Source organism: Cydia strobilella, chromosome 15 (genome assembly GCF_947568885.1).
Source record: "Cydia strobilella chromosome 15, ilCydStro3.1, whole genome shotgun sequence".
NCBI lineage: Eukaryota > Metazoa > Arthropoda > Insecta > Lepidoptera > Tortricidae > Cydia > Cydia strobilella.
The window spans coordinates 13,225,601-13,247,044 of record NC_086055.1 but is presented as its reverse complement, the minus strand read 5'-3'; the positions used below and the strand labels follow the sequence as shown (position 1 = coordinate 13,247,044).

General features: G+C 38.2%; 2 protein-coding genes and 1 long non-coding RNA gene across 3 annotated transcripts in view; 2 read left to right on the top strand and 1 right to left on the bottom strand.

Annotated features, from left to right (window-relative positions):
- LOC134747569 (fasciclin-2) overlaps positions 1-21,444 on the bottom strand; it is a 406,372-nt gene that overhangs the window by 153,355 nt on the left and 231,573 nt on the right. The window lies entirely within an intron of this gene.
- LOC134747560 (uncharacterized) lies at positions 456-4,946 on the top strand. The gene is made up of 3 exons (XM_063682128.1): positions 456-594; positions 2,267-2,542; positions 3,182-4,946. Exons 2-3 carry the CDS (start codon positions 2,272-2,274, stop codon positions 4,045-4,047), a joined length of 1,137 nt encoding a protein of 378 aa, XP_063538198.1. The 5' UTR covers positions 456-594; positions 2,267-2,271; the 3' UTR covers positions 4,048-4,946.
- Positions 9,167-17,441, top strand: LOC134747596 (uncharacterized). Its single transcript, XR_010128346.1, has 4 exons — positions 9,167-9,356; positions 11,706-11,876; positions 14,485-14,647; positions 16,583-17,441. It is a non-coding gene; the product is annotated as an uncharacterized LOC134747596 (long non-coding RNA).

Here is a 21,444-nt window from a genome sequence, read left to right as displayed (position 1 = left end):
ATATAACCAAACGAAGACGCCTTGTCTGTAATTTTCTGTACAAAAAAGTGCTGATTTTTGCGAGGGAGGGGAACGTCAAATGTGTAGCCGATTTAAGTCTGGTTTACATTGAAGGAGTCAGATCGAGCCGCGAGCCGACCACGAGACGCGAGAGTAAGCGGTGGGCTCGTGGTTCGTCTCGCGGCTCAGCTCGCGTGGAGGAGCGGTTATTTGGGCACGAGTCAAAGCGGCTCGCGCGGGACGCGCGCTTCCTGTTTACATTCACGTTCGGCTGTCATTCGGATACAAACCTTATACCTTACCGTTTGCGTTTAAAATCGATTAGCTCGACGAGCTTACGAGCTGTGGCCGAGACACGAGGCGAGAGTGTAATCATTAGCTTACGAGATCGAGGCGAGACGAGCCGCGAGCCGAGCCACGAGCCGCGAATGTAAATCGATTATCTCAAACACATCACTATTACGCACGACCGTTGGATGGCGTCTGTCAGATCGCGTCAATTTGTGCGCCAATTGAGCTAAACAAGTTTATTGTTTTTCTTTATTTTAAAGAGTTTATTAAAGGTTTGGGTGTCAACAAACATCGAATATCACGGTAATTATTTACAATAAACACATTCTAGCGTTGAAATAATTTAAATCATTGTTTTTCAGTTTAGTGCACCTAACGATAATTTATTTTGAGCGGGAACCTAAAATGTACAAGTTTTAGGGCGTTTTAATACACCATGAGCCAATAAATTTGTTGCTTTAATATCATAGAACATCCTCCAATAGCAGCGTCGCGACTGTATGCATTTTCCTCTATGAAATTGATAAAATACTTATGTAGTATTCAGACGTATCTTCCTGTAATATTTTCGTTATCTCTTAGAGATCGTGAATTATGTAATAGATTCTTAAATGGGTTGATAAGCGTATGATTACCCAAGTAGTCCAATGTGATTAAAACCACATTAAATTACCCCATAATGGTTTTGGATGTATACTCTGCTCAGACCTTGCGATTTTGCGATGAAATAAGTACTTGGCGGGTGTGGCAGTTGTAAGCTTGTGTTTTATTATTAAATCTAGCTCCATATATCTGGTAAGATTTCTGGAAACTGCTAAATGAGGCAGTAGGTCAGTTGTTATTGGGTCATTATCATAATTCATAAGACAAATTCACACTGGTGTTAGTGCAGATACCGCTGGGGAGACAGTGTAGAATCGGATCTGCGTCAGCTTCAAGCCGATAATTGGCAGGAAACGGCGCAGGATTTTTTTAAATAAAAAAAAAGTATACTGTTTAAGCGGTTTATTATTCATGCTGATGCTCAAAACAACTACCAATGCCAGCAAACCTGGTTATTTGTTTCAATGACAAGTGCAATGTGGCAAGCTTTTAAAAGCGAGAATTTGTTTTGAGCATCAGCATGAATAATAGACTGTTTAAACAGTATACCTTTTTTCAGAAGTCACTAAACAAAATGTCTGCACAGCACAAGTAAAAATCTATATTTTTAATTTAGGCATAAACGGATCCTTACCTATAGCAGCTGCATAAAATCACGTTTGATATGGAAGACCACATTTTTTGCGTAACTCCTATAACTTTATTACTGTAATAATAATAACTGTGGCGAGTGGTGACACACACAGAGTGGAATGGCAAGAGCGGGACCTATGCTCCAGGTTGGAAGTGTAAAATGTCATAACGCCGGCGGCCTAATGAGTTCAGCAGGCGCTGAACGGATTACCAGGAACTGGCTACCGCAGACTCACCTCTCGATAACCTCACAGCCACTTCAAAGTGTTGCCCTGTTGTCGCACTGTGCGTGCGGCCATTGCGGGGCCCAATCAATGAGTTGGCGTGGTGACTCGCCTGTCTTTTACAATTCTGAGACTAATTGTCACGGCAGGTGTCCGCTAGTCTCCTCCCATAGCCCGATATTCAGTCAATCCAACATACAAATCAATAGCCTATGACCTTAGTTCCCATCGCAGCACAGAAGTGCTGCACTACAATAGTCTTTGCACCTGGCGGGGACCATCTCTGGATGTATCATATTGTGCGCTCGGGGATGATCAGCCATGCGCTGTTGGCTTCGTCCTCACGCACGCCTCCCAAATGTCCGGGGTCCCATGGTCCCGAGATATGGAAAGGACGAACAAATAATAATAAAATGCTTTAAGGTGCACAGTTGCACACTACATAAAAAAAAAGATACAGAAATTGAGAAAAGATATAAATTGGTAGGTAACAACTGTAATTAATTTGCACTTAGCACAAATGGAGCAGATGCCGGCCGGCCGCACACGCGCCGCGCTGGCCGAGATCCCGCTGCGCCTGGACCGCCTGCGCGTGTCGCCTCCCCCCGCCCCGCCGGCGACCGCGGCCGCCCTGGCCGGCACCCGCACGCCACTGGCGCCCCGCACGGCGCCGCTGCAGCCGCTGGCTAACACGAGGCTGACCCCTAATGCGAGGGAGCGCTCGCCGGCGCTGCCGCCCGGGTACCTCAGCCCGGCGGCTTCGCCGGATGAGCTGCTGATACAACAACGAGGTCGGTTTGGGTTTAACTTTTTTGATGTTTTTATTTAATATTTATTATTATTTATTTACCCTTTTTTGCCCAATACATGAAAGTACAAATGGCGGACTTAATGCCATAAGGCATATTTTTTTGTCTTTCAGTTATTATCAATATATGTGCCATTCACAACTCTTTTGTTTGATAATAGTGTCGGTTGTCAATAAGGCGCTATTTCCAATGGAAATAAACCCTATCGACAAGTGACAATGTGGTACCTTTCGGTTGAAAACTTCACATATATATTTCTTAGAAACAACTTTTTAAGTAACTGGTTTTTTTTTTTCAAAGTTTCAAGCGGGACTGAGTCCCTTGCACATTTCCGGTTTTACGTATCTTTGTTTTTGTTTATTAAATAAAGATGCGAATATTCAAACAAATACGATCACGAAGTCACCGGTCTTCATGAATCTGACCGGTATTTGAATGACATACATATACTATGACCTCTTCTATTGGCGTCTACCTATCATACTTTAATAGCACGCAAACAATGAGAATGATTTGCTTAGTTTCAATCTGGCAGTCAAAAATATTACCAAAATTGTAAACAAATAATCTACCTTGGTTCAGACATATCTAGGTTACTAAACCATATTGTTTTATTTCCAGGTCGCAAGCGGCTCCCGGTAACATGGTCTCCCGACATCGATCTGAAGCGCCAATCCTTCCACTCAACAGTCCGCACGCCACCCAAGGTCCTCCCCAGCCGTCTGTCCCCGCCCAGGCTCGGCGTCACCCTCCGCTCGACGCCAAGGAAACGCCTCATCTTAGACGAGAGGATCCCGCTCACGCCAGAAAAAATAGATTTCAGTGACATCAGCACCCCTCAGAAATTCAAAATCACCAGCCCTATTAAAGGCACACCGCCTATCAAGCGTCCTCGTATAGAGAAAACTCTTGAAGCTGATTTTAAGAGCCCGATCGATATGGCTTTGAAAGGATTAAGCCCGACACAACTGATCAACGTCATTAAAACTATCACTTACAAACACCCAGAAATCGAGAAGGAGGTTCGCATGGAAATACCTATTCCGGATTTAGCGCCGCTCGAAGAACGTTTAAGCTACTTGAAATCGAACATATTTAAAAGCTTACCATCTTCACGTTTGTCATCCAAAACTGATTCGCCGGCGTATTCGAGGGTTGCTACGCATTTAGGAGCGTTTAAGAAGTGCGTTATCGAGCAAGGGAAGACTTTAGTAGAGTCTCAGCACTGGAATAGTGTAATGGATTACGTATTCCTCGCATGGAGTTATGTAAAGGCGACACCAGTGTGGGACCACCAGCCGCACAATGCGGCAAGAAAACAGTGTTTCAAAGCACTGATTAACTTTTGCATGAGTGCCTTAAAGAAGGCTACGTTTGATAGAGAATTTCTGGTGGATGTGCAGGACAAACTGCAGGGCATGGTTTCTGATGCTGAGGAAATACAGTCTTGCCTCAAACATGTTCAAGGACAACTGCAGGAATTTTAAGCTGATGATATAGGTACTGCATAGAGGAGCCACGCACACAATCGCACGTCATTTACCGTCAGCAAACCTATTAGCTTAGCACCCTAGCATATATTTTTATATGCAGGCAGCTAATCGGTTTGCTGGCTGTACATGGAAAAGGTCTTTAAAATGTAGAATTTTTATTTCCATGTTTGTTTACTTATGCGTGTAATATTCATTTATCATTCGTTCCATACACGTCTCTGAATAGCGAGGACCTATACTTGTCTCTGCTTAAGTTGTCTATAATCTATTTCTTTTAAGTTTATCGATTTAATATCTTGCATTTATTCGTTCGGGATTTAGTAATTGGTCAAAATGTTTAGATAATTATTTGATTTTTCATTAGTTAATTGAATGTCGCGATTAAATGGTTTTATTATTATTGAACAATCAATTTGTATTATCTAATTTTAACTGCCATATTTTTGTATTGTGTTATTCTTTCTAAACGACTGATGGTGATAGGAATCAATAATATTTTTATGTGTAAGATTGTCTTCCATAGGCGGAAGTTTTATTGTTTGATTCTTTTCGAAGCTGTGAAAATGCCAAATCTTCAGTCTTAGCAATAATCATAATTTAGGTTTTTCACAAGATGGCTCTTACATGCATGATTTGCAAAATAAATTTTTGTAACAGTTTTGACCATCAATAAATATTAGATGCTCAAGTAATATTTGTCATACAATTAAGACTGAAATATGATTTTAATTTCAGTTTTAAGTAAATGAAATTGAAAAATGTGCCTTAATCTTAATATTCTTAATTAATGTTTAAATTGCCTTAATATGACGAAATATCACTTGATATTGTGTAACGGTTTTGTGTTCTAGTGTTAAGTATTTTTTACGCTTAATAAATCGTATTAAAAAAAAAGAAAATGGTTTTTTTGGTCACGCCGTTCTGTTGCTATAATAAGCTAATAGCGAAGCAGTTTTATTTCTTATGAATATATTTATTTATATATATTTATTTCAATGTTAAATCCCTTGGTCATCCATAAATTACGTCACACGAAAATAATGTTTTTTTTACCACCTCTCCCCCCCTTTGTCACACTAGGTCACATTTGGCAACCGTCCTTATGGTGTGACGTCACATAGAATTTATTTTTAATATAAATATTTTTTTTTAAATTAAAGCAGTATCTGAAATTTTATGACACGAAACCGATTAGGAAAAACAAATAATGAATAAAACGATTTGTCATTGCAAAAACTAGTTATTTATCTGTAAAGCGAATTAAAAAAAAAACATCAGTTTTCGGTTACAGGTGAAGTTAAATTAAATTGTCATTTATTTCAGGCCTAATACACCCATATGTGTTAGTAACTTACATAGCTAATAAAAATAATGTTAGTGCAATTACAAAACAAATTAACATGCAAACTAACTAATGACTAGGAGCTAACTTAGGGCTAGGACATACCGGATGATCCTTATAAATCTAACATATCACCACAAATTATCATCATTTTTGACTAGAAAATGCAACAAATAATTAAAACTCAACACAATACAGTTCAAATTAAATAATTAAATTAAAAATTCAATAATAATTAAAATTACAATTATTACATTTAAAATTACAAGTATTCACATTTGTCAAATTTTATAAATTAAAAACACAAAGAATATTCAATAGATAATAAATGCTAATTAAGACAACGCAATCCGCAATAAAGTGACGTCATAAACCCTGTGACTCCCCCCTCCCTCCACCCTCCCTCACAACATGTCACATTTTCTTGACCCTTTCCTACCCCTAAGTATGTTTGTTACACATATATATATTCGGTAGGTAATTGAGGCTATTTTATTTCCTTATTTATATATCTCGTTATCTAGTTCAAACGGAGGACTAATAAAACGTAGGTAACTAATAAACTTACCTACACAAATATGTGTGTTAAAAAAACACATGCATACTTTCATTTTCGCAATAATAACATTAATAACCGAATTGTAAACAATGCTCGTTATCATTAAAATTTAATGAAAAGTGATTAGAGCGCTACCTGCTAATTTGTTTTCGCTCAAAGGGTTATCAATTTTCACGGGGCTTGATCATTAACATATTCAGATTATTTAATTGGTATTTTTGTTTTGTACCTTGAATATAAAGATGCGACAGGTTATCGTACGATTTATTGTTAAGCAATATACTACAGAGAGCACTAGTCGAATAGTCCTTTGTAACGGTTTAAATAAAAATTCTTAATTTCAAAAGTTCGTCGTCATACTTCGTAGATCCGTTAGTGTTGTGATATTTAATAAAAATATTGACAATGAATCATAAATCAACAGTTTCGGTCGTGTTAAACAATTATATCGTACAAATTACTATGGGTAAGTAAAATATTTTATTACTTTAAATTGGAATTGGATATTTATCGTATTCAACTGATTTATTATTATATATGCCGTACATTCCTTATAGTTTATGATCGATTTTATTATTACACACGCACGGGTTACACAAAACCTTTACAAATTATACACTAAAATCTTTCTCAACAATTACTCTATTGATAGGTGAATCATCATCAAACGCATCAAAATCCGTTGCGTAGTTTTAAAAATCTAAGCATACACAAGGACAGACATACAGCGGAAAGCGACTTTGTTTTATACTATGTAGTGATTTTCCCAAGGTGGGTCAAACTTTTTTTAGTAGGTAGGTATGAGTTATGGGTCTTTCCTATAAAATAAACGGACTACATCCTAATTTCCTACTTCATATTATTTGTATTATGTCTCATAAAATCTACATAGAAACATATATCTAAGAGAATGGTGACTTTTGACGCGTAGTCTTATCCGCTAGTTTTGAGGCTGACTATACCTCAGTACCTAGGTAGGTGCCTACTTACCAAGTCCACCTGAAATTGTATATATACTTACCTTTATTTATTTTTACTTACAGAATGCAACGTGACCTGGTCTCCAAACATAGACTCCTCATCGACGCCACTTCCCGCCAAGTCTGTGTCACAGACTCAGGAACACATTCCTATCCACCCTACCCCGAAAAGCCGTCGGGACCGCAACGTGTTGGCTATGTGCAGAAAACTGGACTTCAGTCGGCCGGAAGAAGATTCGGAGAATATTGGATGAACTGCATTTAACATAGGTACTTAGTATGACTTAGTATACTTACCTATAGGTACCTACATAAAGAATGACACGCTAGAACAGCCCAGGTCCGGGCCGAGGCGTCCGACACGTCAGTTCTCTACATAGAAAACATCACACTTCACGTGGTCACCGATCACCCATCATAGAAAACAAAGTGTCAGCCTCCTCGTAGCGTTGTCCGGGCCTTTTCGCCATGGTGTGCTAAACAAGCCAAAGGAGGCGTGATGCTACTTATGCTTCTGGTTAATTTTTGGAAACCAAATATATAACTATTAGGTGTATGTTAGGATTAAGTAAAAAAACCTTTACTTAAGTAGAAACTAAATCACTGCTTTATTTTAATTATTTTTATCTTTATGATGAAAGCATTAGTAAAATGTACCCTAACCAAATCATTAACTACTTATTACCCTCAGAGAATATTGGTAGGGTAGTACCTTTATTATTCACAGGGAAAACGCCCGTTTTCTGGAACGTTTCCCACCGTCAAAAGTGGTATCAATGTAATTTTAATAATTTTTGGCATTTATTTCCAGTTATTCACGGATACGTCCTACTGTTGTTACGCAGCGAGACCTCAGGGTAATACCAGAACGACAGAGGTGAAACTTATAACATTGAGGAGATAACCCCATTTTTGGCCGGACCTCATCCAACCAACCTCTCTTTTTCTTGAGATAACGTTAGTGAATTGAATGTGGAATAAACATTTTTTTATTGAATTTGTGTTATTCTTATTTTAAAGAGATATACGTCTTTTATATTAAAGGAAAAGTATAAAAATTTACGCTTCTGGCAGGACTTTTACCTGCGATCTCTGCAATCCGTGCATCGTAACCAACTGAGCTACGGAAGCCTCTACCAGTCAGTAGGGCTAAGATGGTCGGCTCTTTATCATTTGTCACCATGCCTGTCACGTTCTAACAAATATTTAAGTGCGAAAGTGACGCATGGCATGACAGGTGATAAAAATGCGACCATGATACCCCTGCAGAAATGCGCAAATCTTTCCATTCCTTCCTTTATGTGACTACCTATTGCATTTGTCTTTGTAAGTTTTGATTTGCGGAGATGGTTGGACGAGCTTAATGCCTGAGACAGAGACTGGTGGGAGGTTTCCGAGGATAGGGATACGTGGAGAAATAAAAAGGGAGGCCTTTGCTCAGCAGTGGGTGTTGAGGGGCTATCCTGGTGTTTGGATGCTAAATCTGAACTCCATAATAATTATGCTATGAGTTTAATGACATAAAATATCTACAAATGCAACCCGCGGTGGCTAGTAGGCAATAAGTCATCGGTCACTTGGCTGCCCCCCCCCCCCCCCCCCCCGCTCGCACCTCACCCCGCGGTCGCCATGCTGGAGTGGTACGCGACAATATGGGCTCATAATGATAATAATGAGTTTTAGCCAGGCAAATGCCTAAAATTTTACCCGTCATAACGATTCGTAAAATGGTACGAAGCACTTACCTGCTTATCACCAGTCGTGACCCGGGCTTGGCCAATCATTTATCAAACATTCACTCTGGAAATCCCTCCAACGGGGCATCAAAATTATACAAAACAGGCCATAAGTACATAGGGTCGGTGGTACCAAACTGTGTGTCATCGTTAAAAATAGCAAAATTTTATTGTATGGAAAGTTTCATAGTAAACCGCCGCGGCGCGCCGGGTGACGGGATGGTGCAACTGACACATAATCTGGGAATACCTAGTGTTTATATATTATGTATTTACTAACCTTTATAACTGTACACAATCTTATCTTTGCGGTTACAAACGGCGCGCAGGCATCGCTGCCGAGAGCTAGATGTGATGCGGTAACTTAGTTCGAAATGTTACCGCATGCAGAGTTATGTTTGTAATTGTTTTATCTATCTGCTTGGTTTCGCCGGGCTGCATCAGCTGCATGCTATAATTAATAACAAAAACTGAGCCACGCCAGTCGACAGTGGGAAGTGTGTGAATAGAGGCGCGTGCTAAATTATATTGAAGTGTTTTTATTTAGTGTTTTGGTTGAACAAAATTTATAAAAAATTGTGCAAGATATAACATTTCATAGATGTTAATAAGACTACTTAAAATTTGTTGTAGTTTTTGCATAAGTGCCCAGGATTGAACTTGTAATTTCGGCGTGTATCAGTTTGGTGAGTAATCAAAAGTTGCGTTAAATATTTACAAGTTACGCGTAAAGTTTGACCTACTATGCTATAAGTTCGCATAGGTACCGTCAAATGGGGTGAATAGGGACGGCGGGGGGAATAGGAACGAGAACCGGGAATGACATTTACCTGATAATTTAAAAGAAAATGTATATCACAAATTGTATCTTGCGATTGAAAATAATAGCAGCGTTTTACCTGAAATAAAACGCATATTAAAACACTTACCTCTAGGGTAAGGTAGGGTAGGTGTCGCCACTGTTGCCGGAAACAAGAGTCAAATAAAGCACTAGACTTGTGATAATTCGACGGAAACAGATATGCTCTCTCAATTATAAAGCTTCCAGTGACGGTCAAGTAATTTAATAGTATATTCTTTTGGTAACAGAAACACTGGAAAAGCATGAGTCGTGATATATTGTCAAATTAACAGTTTAAAATTGAGTCTGTCATCAATGATTTATTATTACTCAAGAATATGTTATAGGCGTTCCAAAATTGAAGCGCTTACCTTGTGACAAATTGTACAAGTTGCCTTTAGTCGCCTGCCTGGGCAAGCGAGAAATGTGCACGTGCTAACGAGTTCCCACTCACCGAAAGAGAAAGAGACAACCTCATGTTTAAGAACGAGTATATATGTAATTTATTCAGGCGTTATTATTGTTTTATTACTGAATTATTTATTTAATCACAGCAATTTATGGAGGATACATAAAAAATTATAAAACGTAATATATGTTTAAATAGTTGGTCAAGCAAATCTTGTCAGTAGAAAAAGGCGGCGAATTTAAAAAATGTAGGTGCGAAGGGATATCGTCCCATAAAAAATTTGAATTTCGTGCCTTTTTCTACTAGCAAAATTTGCTTGACCAATTATATATAATCATATTACATGTTTTTTTTCTGTCTCCCCCATAAATTGCTCTAATTAAATAAATAATTCAGTAATAAAACAATAGTCTAACTATACCTACTGTATATAATCTTGAGGGCTCTTCAGTATAATTTTCAGTACAGGATTCCTGCTCCGTCTTCGCATTCGAACGCTTTGATATGTCTCTCACTCTCTGACTCTTATAAAGAGTCAGCTCTTATTACATAAATTTGGACTCGGCCAGAAAATTATTTGTGAATATGCCTTTCCCCATTTATCATTTAATTTCCATGTGTTTTCTTTAAGAAACTATTGTATTCAGTTCCTAGGGCTCCATCGCATGACATGAGTGGTGTAAAGGTGTCTTAGGTCCTCTGTTGCTCTGTCGTATTTTAGATGTTTCTGTCGGCTGTGTCTCTGTGCAGTTTTTTGCCAGGTGAGGGTACTGTAAGAAGCGTCAGTATTTACTATGCTTTCCTTTCCCACACACTGTTTAGTAATAAATCCTCTATAAGGGCACCAGCCCAGTGACGCAGTGGCATCGCTCATTATGGGTTCAATTGTTCCCGTCTACCAGGCTCGGCTCGGCCCAGTGCTTAGGTCATCTGCGTGTTGGTCATGGCCTTGTTTTATTAAACCGCCTTTTTTACAGTTTAGTGCGTGGTTTAGGTCAAAGTTATCTTCCGTGCATCCATCGCATGCCTGAGGGAGACATGCAGGTTGGTGCGCATAACGAATGGCTAGCCATCTTTAACTTGAGTTGCTGTGAGGTCAGTGTTGTTCGCGGTGGAACGGATTTCTGATAACCACGAGTTTATTTCATCGATCCTTTGGACACTTCTTTTCATTTTGTTTGGTAGTTTGGATTTCTTTTATTCGTCTCGTTAACTTTTCTCCTTTTTTTAAAAAAAATTTATGGTGTCCGCAGCATGAGTATGGTGAGCTAGCTAGGTTTTCAGCATTTGTATTGCATTAATAAGTATTTTGTTTGCTATGGAAGTCTTGAAGCAATCAATATTTTGTTGGAGTACCTATTAATGCCGAGGCCTCCTAGTTTCACTGGCAGAACGAATAATACATGTTCTAATGATGAGACTTCTCTGTCTATAGCATGGGTTCCTCCTTCAATGCCTGATTTTATTCCAGCACAGAGCTGATCGGATCCACATGCTTGTTGGACGTCTAACCCTGTTGCCCCGGTAGCCATTGTTTTTGCAATAATGCGTTGCAGTATTTCGCCGATTGCGATTGGATGAACGCCTGGACATTTGTTTAGTGCTATGCCTCTTCTAGCTAGTTGCTCTAATGCAGTTACGCAAGTTTTCTTTTCAGTGCTGCTATTGATTCTCTCAGATCGGAGCTGTGGTTTCCAAAACGAAGGAGGAGTGACTTCCATTTTTCAGAATCTGTACCGCAGGGCCCTGTTCCCTCAGTCAGCTTATCTTTTATTACTGTTTCAGAGTATCAACACGATGTTCTTGTTTTTCCTGATTTTTGGGGTGATGTTCGCGGATGCAATGAGAGGAGGTGGCCATCGCTACGCCCCTGAGGTTTTGATAATATTGATAATCTCATTGGTTTTAATTGCCGACGTCGTGCACAACGTACTCATCATAGGGTCTTCTCTTGGGGTGTGTATGGTATTACCCGATTGGAGAGATCATGGATTTAAAGATATGTAGAGTCTGTACGGAAAACGAAGAGTCGTGGAGTATAAGGAAACCAATACATTCTATGATTTATCTCTTTCCGCACAGACTGTCTATAGGTATATAGGAGAGAGTGGCTTTATTGAAGTACAAGAAAAACTCGTTTCCTTTATGCAATGGCCAAAGAACAAAAGTTTGGTGACAAATATCAGTAATGTTACATATTTTAAATATATAGTTACATATTTTAAATATATAACTTTATTGTTTAGTTGAGTCCGTCTAACTCACCACCATGTTTGATAGCACAGATTGTGTAAGTGTTACTTTAAATGTAATTATTTCATAGAAATTTTACGTTTATAATTTCCCTTCCCTGCTTTGTGCTATCAAACATGTTGCACTTAACTTAGACGAACTCACCCACTATGTTCGCGACAAATACTATCTCATTAACGGCGTCAATAAATGTGTAAGAGCTGAGAGACGTGCGGGGAGCCGCGGTGCATCCAGATTCCAGGCATTTCCGAACAAACCCAAATTGGTTCCGATCTAGATTCCGCGCCAGCTGCACTTCTCTTGCGCTCATTTTTTATATGTGTACCTACTATCCTTTTTTTAAATTAGAATAATATAATATTGTCTTCGGTTACCGCGATAGTTACTCATGAAATAAAACTATGAAAACGGATTATATCGCGTATATTGAATTTATAATACATCCCGACGTTTCGAACTCTTTACAGCGTTCGTGGTCAACGGGTGACTGAATAATATAGTTTTTGCGCATTTTTCGGATTTTCAATGGTGTTTTAACTCCCAGCCGTTACAAAAGCTGGCCTTCGAGCCGGATCGTTAATGTTTCATAGGCCTATTAAGATGTCAAATGTTAAAACACGCAGTGTTGCTAAGCGGGAACAATTGCAATTGGAGGGTCCAACAAAGAAGCGACCGGTATCGACATGCCGCAGGATACTGAAGCTAAAGAAGAACAAAATGAACTTTCAACATCACACAAGCGGATATTGGATACGACATCAGTGATCGCGAGTACCGTCAAGACAGAAAATAATCGCAAATCTGAGCGCGCTGTTAGTGTGTCGAAAACAAAGAAATCTTCTATATCTTCTGTAGATGCGCGCAGAAAGAAGCTGGAGCTAGAAGCGGCGGAAGAGAAAGCACGAATTAGGATAGAGGTAATTGACAAGCGATTGAAATCCGAGATAGGTAGCGAAATTAAATAACGATTACCGTCCACATTCATCGGAGGCCGACAGTTTAGTTTCCAAACGCAGTGAGGTTGCTAAATGGGTGGAGCGAAGTCAGCAAGAATTGGAGTCACGGCCAGTCACTGAACGGAACGAGGGTTCCGAAGGGCCAGGCTTGCCGTGCCCGCTAGCGTTTAAGGCTAATCCCACAAGATGTTTAAGAACCTGAATTCTAAACAAAACATCAGAGACCATAGAGAAGAGTCGTGGAATGTATGGGGCCCAGCCCAATACATTCCACGACTCTTCACTTTCCGAACAGACTCTACATAATTTGTTCAGTATATTAGTATAGTCACAGTATTGGTCACGGTATTGTTCTTTCTGGTTCCTCGCATTGTCCCGACTTTTTGCCACGGCTCATGTTCTTGGGGCCCATTCGGCAACTACCTAGGTAATCTCAAGAATTATCGTAGGCACTAGTTTTTAACCGACGAAAAAACGGAGGAGGTGTATATTTTTTTTTGTGTGACCACGCATAACTCTTTCCAGAGTAGTCCGATTTTGATCATTATTTTTTTATTTTAAAGGGTATACCCGAAGTTGGTGGTTGGATATAAATTTGAAAAAAAAAAACCAACCCTAAGAGTAGGAAAATAGGGGATGATTGATTGTTCACTCACTGATTGTAATGTATGATCACGATTGGCGTTGACTCAAACTTACTTAGGTATACTTACATTAGTTTAAGAACTTAGTTATTAGGGTTTAATAAAAAAAGGTTTATTATTTTTTGCTTTTCAGTTTTTCCGGCGGTTTATTTTTTTTGTCAAAAAGCTTTTATTACGAAAGCGACTGCCATCTGGGGCCTCTTTCTCAAAAGCTTGTAACGGATGTCACTTATTGACAGCTTTTGTTAGAAAGGGACTTCCAGTTGTAATACAAGTAACAAGCTTTTGAGAAACGGGCCCCTGACCTTCCAACCCAAAGGGTAAATAAACTAGATCTTATTGGGAGTAGTCCGGTTTCCTCACGAAAACCGACTGGCAAATATCAAAGGATATTATTATTCGTACACAAGTTCCGAAAAACTCATCGGTAATCGGTACCCGATCGGTACGTACAGTCAGCAGCAGAAGTTGCTAAGCGGGCGAGGTGTTCAAAATTACCATGACACGCTCTTATTCTCTTAACAATAAAGTCGCGTCAATATCATTATGAACACCTCGCCCGCTTAGCAACTTCTACTGCTGACTGTACGAGCCGGGGTTTGAACCCGCGACCTCCGGATTGAACGTCAGACGCCCTTACCGCTAGGCCACCAGCGCTTCTCTCAACGGTTTTGACAGTATTGTTATTTATTTATTTTATTATTGTTACAGAGACACGCGAAGCTGTTCAACATTTCCTATTACCTCGGTGCCGTGCTGCTGTTCGTTCTAACAGTAAACCTAATTTTGGGTTTTGCGTCTGCAATAGCGATAGGACCATTAGATGCTTCGGCGCGATTTTATAGATATTCGGCAATTTTTGTCTTACTGATAAGTAAGTATTTTGTGCTTTGTATAACCGGGATAAGTGCAACTATGGGATTATTGCGTCTCTTTCGTTCTTTCTCGAAAACGATTTGTCAAACGCCCTCTATGTTCGGTTCTATTATCCAAGTACCTCGGGCCTTTATCACTAGATGACAGAAGCTCTTGTATTTCACGTTGTTTAGAAAAATCAATTACATTACAATTAATAAATGTAATGAAAATAACTCAAAATATAAGAAAAATAAGTAAATTTTGGACACAATAAACCCATAGTTGCATTTATCCCGGTTGGCCTTAATGAGGTGAAATAGGTTTAAAAAGCTTCCAAATTCACTTTGTAAATGGGTGCATCACTATTTCTTTAACTGTTACTCATTGACATGGTTACAATCCAGGTCCACACTTTTAACATAATTTTATGGTATTTAAATTTAACAACCAAACCATGCATTTTTGTGGTAGTTAAGACATTTTAGAGACTGAAGCCAAGTAAGTGCGTAAATAATGTAACTTATCCGTTTTTGAATCTTTTTTTATTCACAAAAAAAATCTGAAATATTTTAATTGCATTCTAAATCCGATTTCTTCCAACCGTTTATGCTAGCGACTGACAACTGACTGATGCGGCCTCGGTGCAATCATTAAAAAAACTTTTTATTAGCTATGCTAAATCCAAAGCACAGTGGTCTGTCCCCCCCCCAAACCCCAATTATTAGACAGAATACCACTACACGTAAGCGCTCTCATACAAATTTTGTACAAGAGCGCGACCGCTTATTTTAGTTGTGTTTACAAATAAGGCCATTACTCTTAGTAGGAGATAAGATACGTTATATATGGTCGACCTTCACCGATACTTCTGATGGATGAAACTTATGTTTTATGAAAGGAAATATGTTCCTAAACATAAATAAACAGGGTTGCCTAAAGAAATAAGGTCAAGGCTATTTTTAATAAATAAAACTCACCTGTTAAACACGGCAACCACATAATACACACACAATAACAGTGCGTCGGGTATGTTCGCAGAGGCGCGCACTGATGGCTTTCACGCCATCAGAAGGAAGAGAGTAGCGTCTCTGCTGAACAGAGTGCGCGGCAGCTCCAACACCATCCTGAGCATGTTCGCTGAACGCGCGGACTGCCCCATGACTAAACACTGGGTACAAATCATCACTGGCCAAACAAAGTGATGATTTTTACCTAGTGTCGATTCGTAATTTATTTAGTAAGTAATTAATTAATGTACATATATATAAAAAGCATGTTTGTAGGGTTAATAATGATAGGGTTAATATTGTATAATTTTAATTTTGAATTTTTATTAATGTTATTTTATATTTTTCATTTTTTTTTTCTATTTTTCTTTTTGTAATTTTTGTAATGTGTTAAAATATGGGTTTGTAAGACCTGAAATAAATGATTTTTATTTATTTTTATTTATAATAGTGACCGGAAAAAGATAGGCAACCTAATTGATTCATGTTGTACAAGTTGTATACTTTTCATTGGAACTTATTTCGTTCTTCAGACAAGTCGATGAAATTTGCAGTTTTTTTTTTCAAAAAATAATTAAAAATAGCCTTGACCGTATTTCTTTAGGCAACCCTATTTATTTATGTTCAGGAACATATTTTCTTTAAAAAAATATAAGTTTCATCCGTCAGACGTATCGGTGAAGGTCGTCCGAATGTTGTCCTAAAATGTGTTACTAGTAAAATACTAGTCTAAAAAATATTGTGATTATTGTTATATTATTTTCAGAATGTTATTGTAATTTTTTGTAACTAAGTGCATTTCACAACACACTACCTTGTATTGTTGATAAATAAATAATGATGAAACAAACCATAGACTATACATACTTTTGGTTCCAGTTAGAACCAGTATATAATTTATGGGTTTACCTTGTCAGATGATTGAACCAGCTTTTGTTTTTCAGTTATGCGAGGACTCATGCTCCTGATGATGCGCGGCGTAAGGTTGCAGCTACAAAGCCATGGACACATTGACTTGGACATGGACAGGACCATTTAAACATTTAAATGGGGAGGGACCAGGAACCTCCAGTTCGACGCGTCTATTAGTTATGCTTCGGCAACGGAACCCACGCTCCGAGCGTCACGAGCGTGCACGCTCGCCGACCGCCATACGTGGCCAATTTGGAATATTACGCGAAACTGCGTAGGGGGCGCCAGGGCGCCACTACCACAATCTGAGGGTCTATCGTGAAACAAGAAAATTTATTTATCTAACACCTCTGTCACCCTTGCATATTCGAGCGATAAAGAGGCAGATAGCGAATTTTCGGATTCGCGTTTCCCGGTAGGTCCTCTGTAAGCAAACCGCCTTCATGCATCAATGTCATATTTTATTATCTCTGAAAAGTTGTCAAAAACCTGTTAAAGGTACAGTATGTATAAGTTACTCTATGGTTTACTAAAAAGGCTAGTCCTGCACTATGGTGGCAGAACATTGCAGTAATACTAATATCCCCTATTGGCCATACGTTACATTTGTGGCGTCGAGCGTGCACGCTCGTTGACGCTCTGGGCGTGCGTTTCCAGGCTCTCGGGTAATCTTTTGTAATAGAGGCTCTGGGAGCTGCACTTGGCGAACCCCCATGATTCCGCCATTTTGAACATGTTTTAATAACAGAATTGACAAAACAATCTATACTTGATGGGCACTTTGCCAAGAGGTCAGGGTTTGTTATAGGGATTTTTTTTTAGGTAGGTTTAGTTTTAATCGTTTTATTTTATAAGTAGTCTTAATTTTGTTTTATACAATTAATGTAAATTTTATTTATTATCTTTTCAATAAAGTTACAATCTATACGTATTTATTTAATTACGTAAAGGTCTAAAGATTAAGTCTGATTAATATAAGTTAAGCAGTAAAGACATAAGACATTAAAACTTAAAAAATTAAAACATAAAAAAAATGTTGTTTTTATTTTATTCTAAGGGCGTTAACATTCAAATTAAATGATCAAAGACTTTGCATTATGATGTTATAAATATGTGGCTTGGCCGTTTTGTTACATACAAAATAATGTATAGTGAATACATTTTTCACCTTACGCCCATGTGACAGTAGCGAAACGGTCAAGCCACATATTTCGACTAAGGTGTAGAGTTTGTGAAGTTAGGGCCTGTAGAGTTAGAAGCTTGGCTCTACAAAAGATCTGATAGCTTATTGACAGTGCGAGCCTTATGGTTTTGCCATGGCAACATTTTACATGAAATGTTTTTGGTGGGATTACATATTCTTTTAAAGACTAGATCCATTACTGGTTTATTTTGGAGAGCATTCTATATTAGTCCGGCTGCGCCGATATGTTTGGTGATAACATTTGTTTTTACCACAACAGCTCGTCTTAGGCTCTCTTTATTCTTAAAAATGAATGAGAAAGTTGCATTTTATCCACGAGTGCCAAAGTAGTTTGATACAAATTTTGGTTTATTTCTAATAGTATTACCTATAGCAAAACCGAGCTATACCTGCATATTTAGCAGCAGTTAGTATTTTCCTCATATTGGAGTGTGAATAGTTGTGTTTCAGTCGGTCGCACCGCTTAAATTTTTCACTTTTCGAAAAACTCACTACGCTCGTGGTTCCCCTTCTAAAACAACTGTTTTATTAGCAAGCAGGTCCGAAGAGGTATTCATAATTGTTTCTTATTAGAAACACTTAGTATTATGGAGTATCCTGGTGTTAGGCCATATACTTAATGGGTAATTTTTTCCATCGGCCACGGCCTTAGGCCTCATTCGCACGTTAGTTTAAAAAGCGTCGCGTTAGAACCTGACTGACTGACTATTCGGTAGGTAATAGAGGATATTTTATTTATTTATGTCTCTCGTTATGAAGTTCAAACGCAGGAATAAAAAACGTAGGTAACTAAAAAAAACTTACATACACAAATATGTGTGTTAAAAGAACATACATACTTTTATTTTCGCAATAATAACATTAATAACTGAATTGTAAACAATATTCGTTATCATTTAAATTTAATGAAAAGTGATTAGAGCGCTACCTGCTAATTTGTTTCTCTCAAAGGGTTATCAATTAGGACGGGGCTCGATCATTAACAAATTACATTCAGATTATTTAATTGGCATTTTTGTTTTGTACCTTGAATATAAAGATGCGACAGGTTATCGTACGATTTATTCTTAAGTAATCTACTACAGAGAGCACTAGTCGACTAGTCCTTTGTAACGGTTAAAAAATATTCTTAATTTCAAAAGTTCTTCGTCATACTACGTAGATCCGTTAGTGTTGTGATATATAATAAAAATATTGACAATGAATCATAAATCAACAGTGTCGGTCGTGTCAAACAATTATATAGTACAAATTACTATGGGTAAGTAACATATTGTATTATTTTAAATTATAAATATGACATTTATGAGAGCTTTGTCGGCACGGCTGGTCGATTCCACAGGGGACCGTAGGGCCGGTGCGTACCTCTCTCAGCGTATCGCCCTAGCGGTACAGAGAGGTAACGCCGCCGGCGTAATGGGGTCCATGCCGCAGGCCGACCTGTTGGACGGGGCATTTTTTTTATGATTGGGTTTTATGTTTTAGTTAGTTTAATTTATATACTCTATGTTTAGGTAGTTATTTATTTAATTTTAAATTGTATTTCAGTAATAAAAACACTAAATAACTGAAAAAAAAAAATTGAAATTTTATATAATTAATATAATATTAAATCAGTTGAATACGATAAACATAATATCGTATTCAACTGATTTATTATTATGGCGTACATTCCTTATAGTTTATGGTCGATTTTATTGTCAGTGAACTAAATATAAAAAACCGGCCAAGTGCGAGTCGGACTCGCGCACGAAGGGTTCCGTACCATTACGGAAAAAAACAGCAAAAAAAATCACGTTTGTTGTATGGGATTCAAATATTTATATTATTCTGTTTTTAGTATTTGTTGTTATAGCGGCAACAGAAATACATCATCTGTGAAAATTTCAACTGTCTAGCTATCACGGTTGATGAGATACAGCCTGGTGACAGACAGACGGACAGACGGACAGTGGAGTCTTAGTAATAGGGTCCCGTTTTTACCCTTTGGTTACGGAACCCTAAAAAGAAACAAATTAAAAAAACTAATCGAACAAATTAACAATCATTAAAAATGTTTAAAAACTTTTTTAGTAGGTATTTATGAGTTAAGGGTTCTTTCCTATAAAATAAACTAGACTTTACAGCCTAATTTTCTACATACTTCATATAATTTGTATGATAAGTCTCAGGAAATTGTATCCAGATAATCAAATTTTGCAACGCGAGATTTCCCAAACGTTTTTGACCCAAGTATAGGTACAGTTAGCATTAAAAAATAAATAAATAAAATTTAATATATCTTTATTTCATACCTAGAAGTCCAAAATTTATATCTTTATGTATGTTTACTTACAGAATGCAACGTGACAACCTGGTCTCCAAACATAGACTCCTCATCGACGCCACTTCCCGCCAAGTCTGTGTTACAGACTCAGGAACACATACCTATCCACCCTACCCCGAAAAGCCGTCGGGACCGCAACGTGTTGGCTATGTGCAGAAAACTGGACTTCAGTCAGCCGGAAGAAGATTCGGAGAATATTGGATGAACTTCATTTAACATAATTTGATGACGTTACCCGGCTCTTTCGCCACGGTGTGCTAAACGAGCCAGCAGGAGGCGTTATGCTCCTGGTTAAGGCCCAGTAGATTCGTGTTTTCTCACTCTCTGAGCGTAAGCATGAGCGAGATGGATGGGCATGCTCGGGACCGCGGATGTCATGTTTTTATTTAAAATTTATTGTGTGTTGTAATAATAAAAAAAGTAATCGCTGAGTTCCCTCATGCATATTTTATTGTTTTATTTAGAACACAAAATAGATATATACATACTTATAGTATACATAGAAAATTCCCATGACTCAGGAACAAATACTTGTTTCATCACACAAATAAATGCCCTTACCGGGATTCGAACCCAGGACTAATATCGCCTTCACAGGCAGGGTCACTCCCACTAGGCCGGTCGTCCTGTTAATCATTATGTTGTCTTCATAATGAGATTAATGAGTTTCATTTTAACTCGAACACTTTTATGGGCATAAGTTTTTGAATTTCGAGCGCTCGATTGTGTGTGGCTCCCTTCAATATATCTCTATTTATTACTAGGCATAAAATTCTACTGATAGAATTGAAAACGAGTGGTCAATACCACTAGATTCCGAATTTCTATTGCTTGTATTTAAAAAAATATCAATTCGCCGACCACAGATCAGACCACCGATTTTCGAGTGATGACGTCGAGAGCTCGAAATTCGAAAATCGGGGAAAATGACAGGGGAGTCACAACAAAAAAACTAATCGCCAATACTTGTTGCTAAGCAGTTCCGTTCTGGGCCGTGTTGCATAATAAACTACAACTAATATTACAAGCGGAACTCTAATTTCACTTATTAGAAAATGAGTTCCGCGTGCAATATTTCCCTAGTAGTTCCATTTTAGAGACCAGGGCGCGTACCTAACATGCCAATCGTTAACGCTCCGTAGCGTATCGTAGTAATTATCTCTATCAGTCTTCCACACTAGTGCGACAGTGACAGTTGCGTTTCGTTCGCTACGGAGCGTTAACGATTATAAATAAATTATAATATGTTAAAATCATAACAGTTATTTTGGCATTTTACTTCTAGTCGGGACAAAAGGCATTTTTGTGAAATAAATTGTGAAAATACTGTACAGTAATAAGCATGTTTAACAAAAATTGTTCAT

Bases quoted from the DNA above. Each gene is read 5' to 3' on its own strand.
- LOC134747560 (XM_063682128.1), top strand. From the start codon at position 2,272: ATGGAGCAGATGCCGGCCGGCCGCACACGCGCCGCGCTGGCCGAGATC. The intron at 2,543-3,181 runs GTCGGTTTGGGT...TTTTATTTCCAG, and splicing joins GCTGCTGATACAACAACGAG to GTCGCAAGCGGCTCCCGGTA.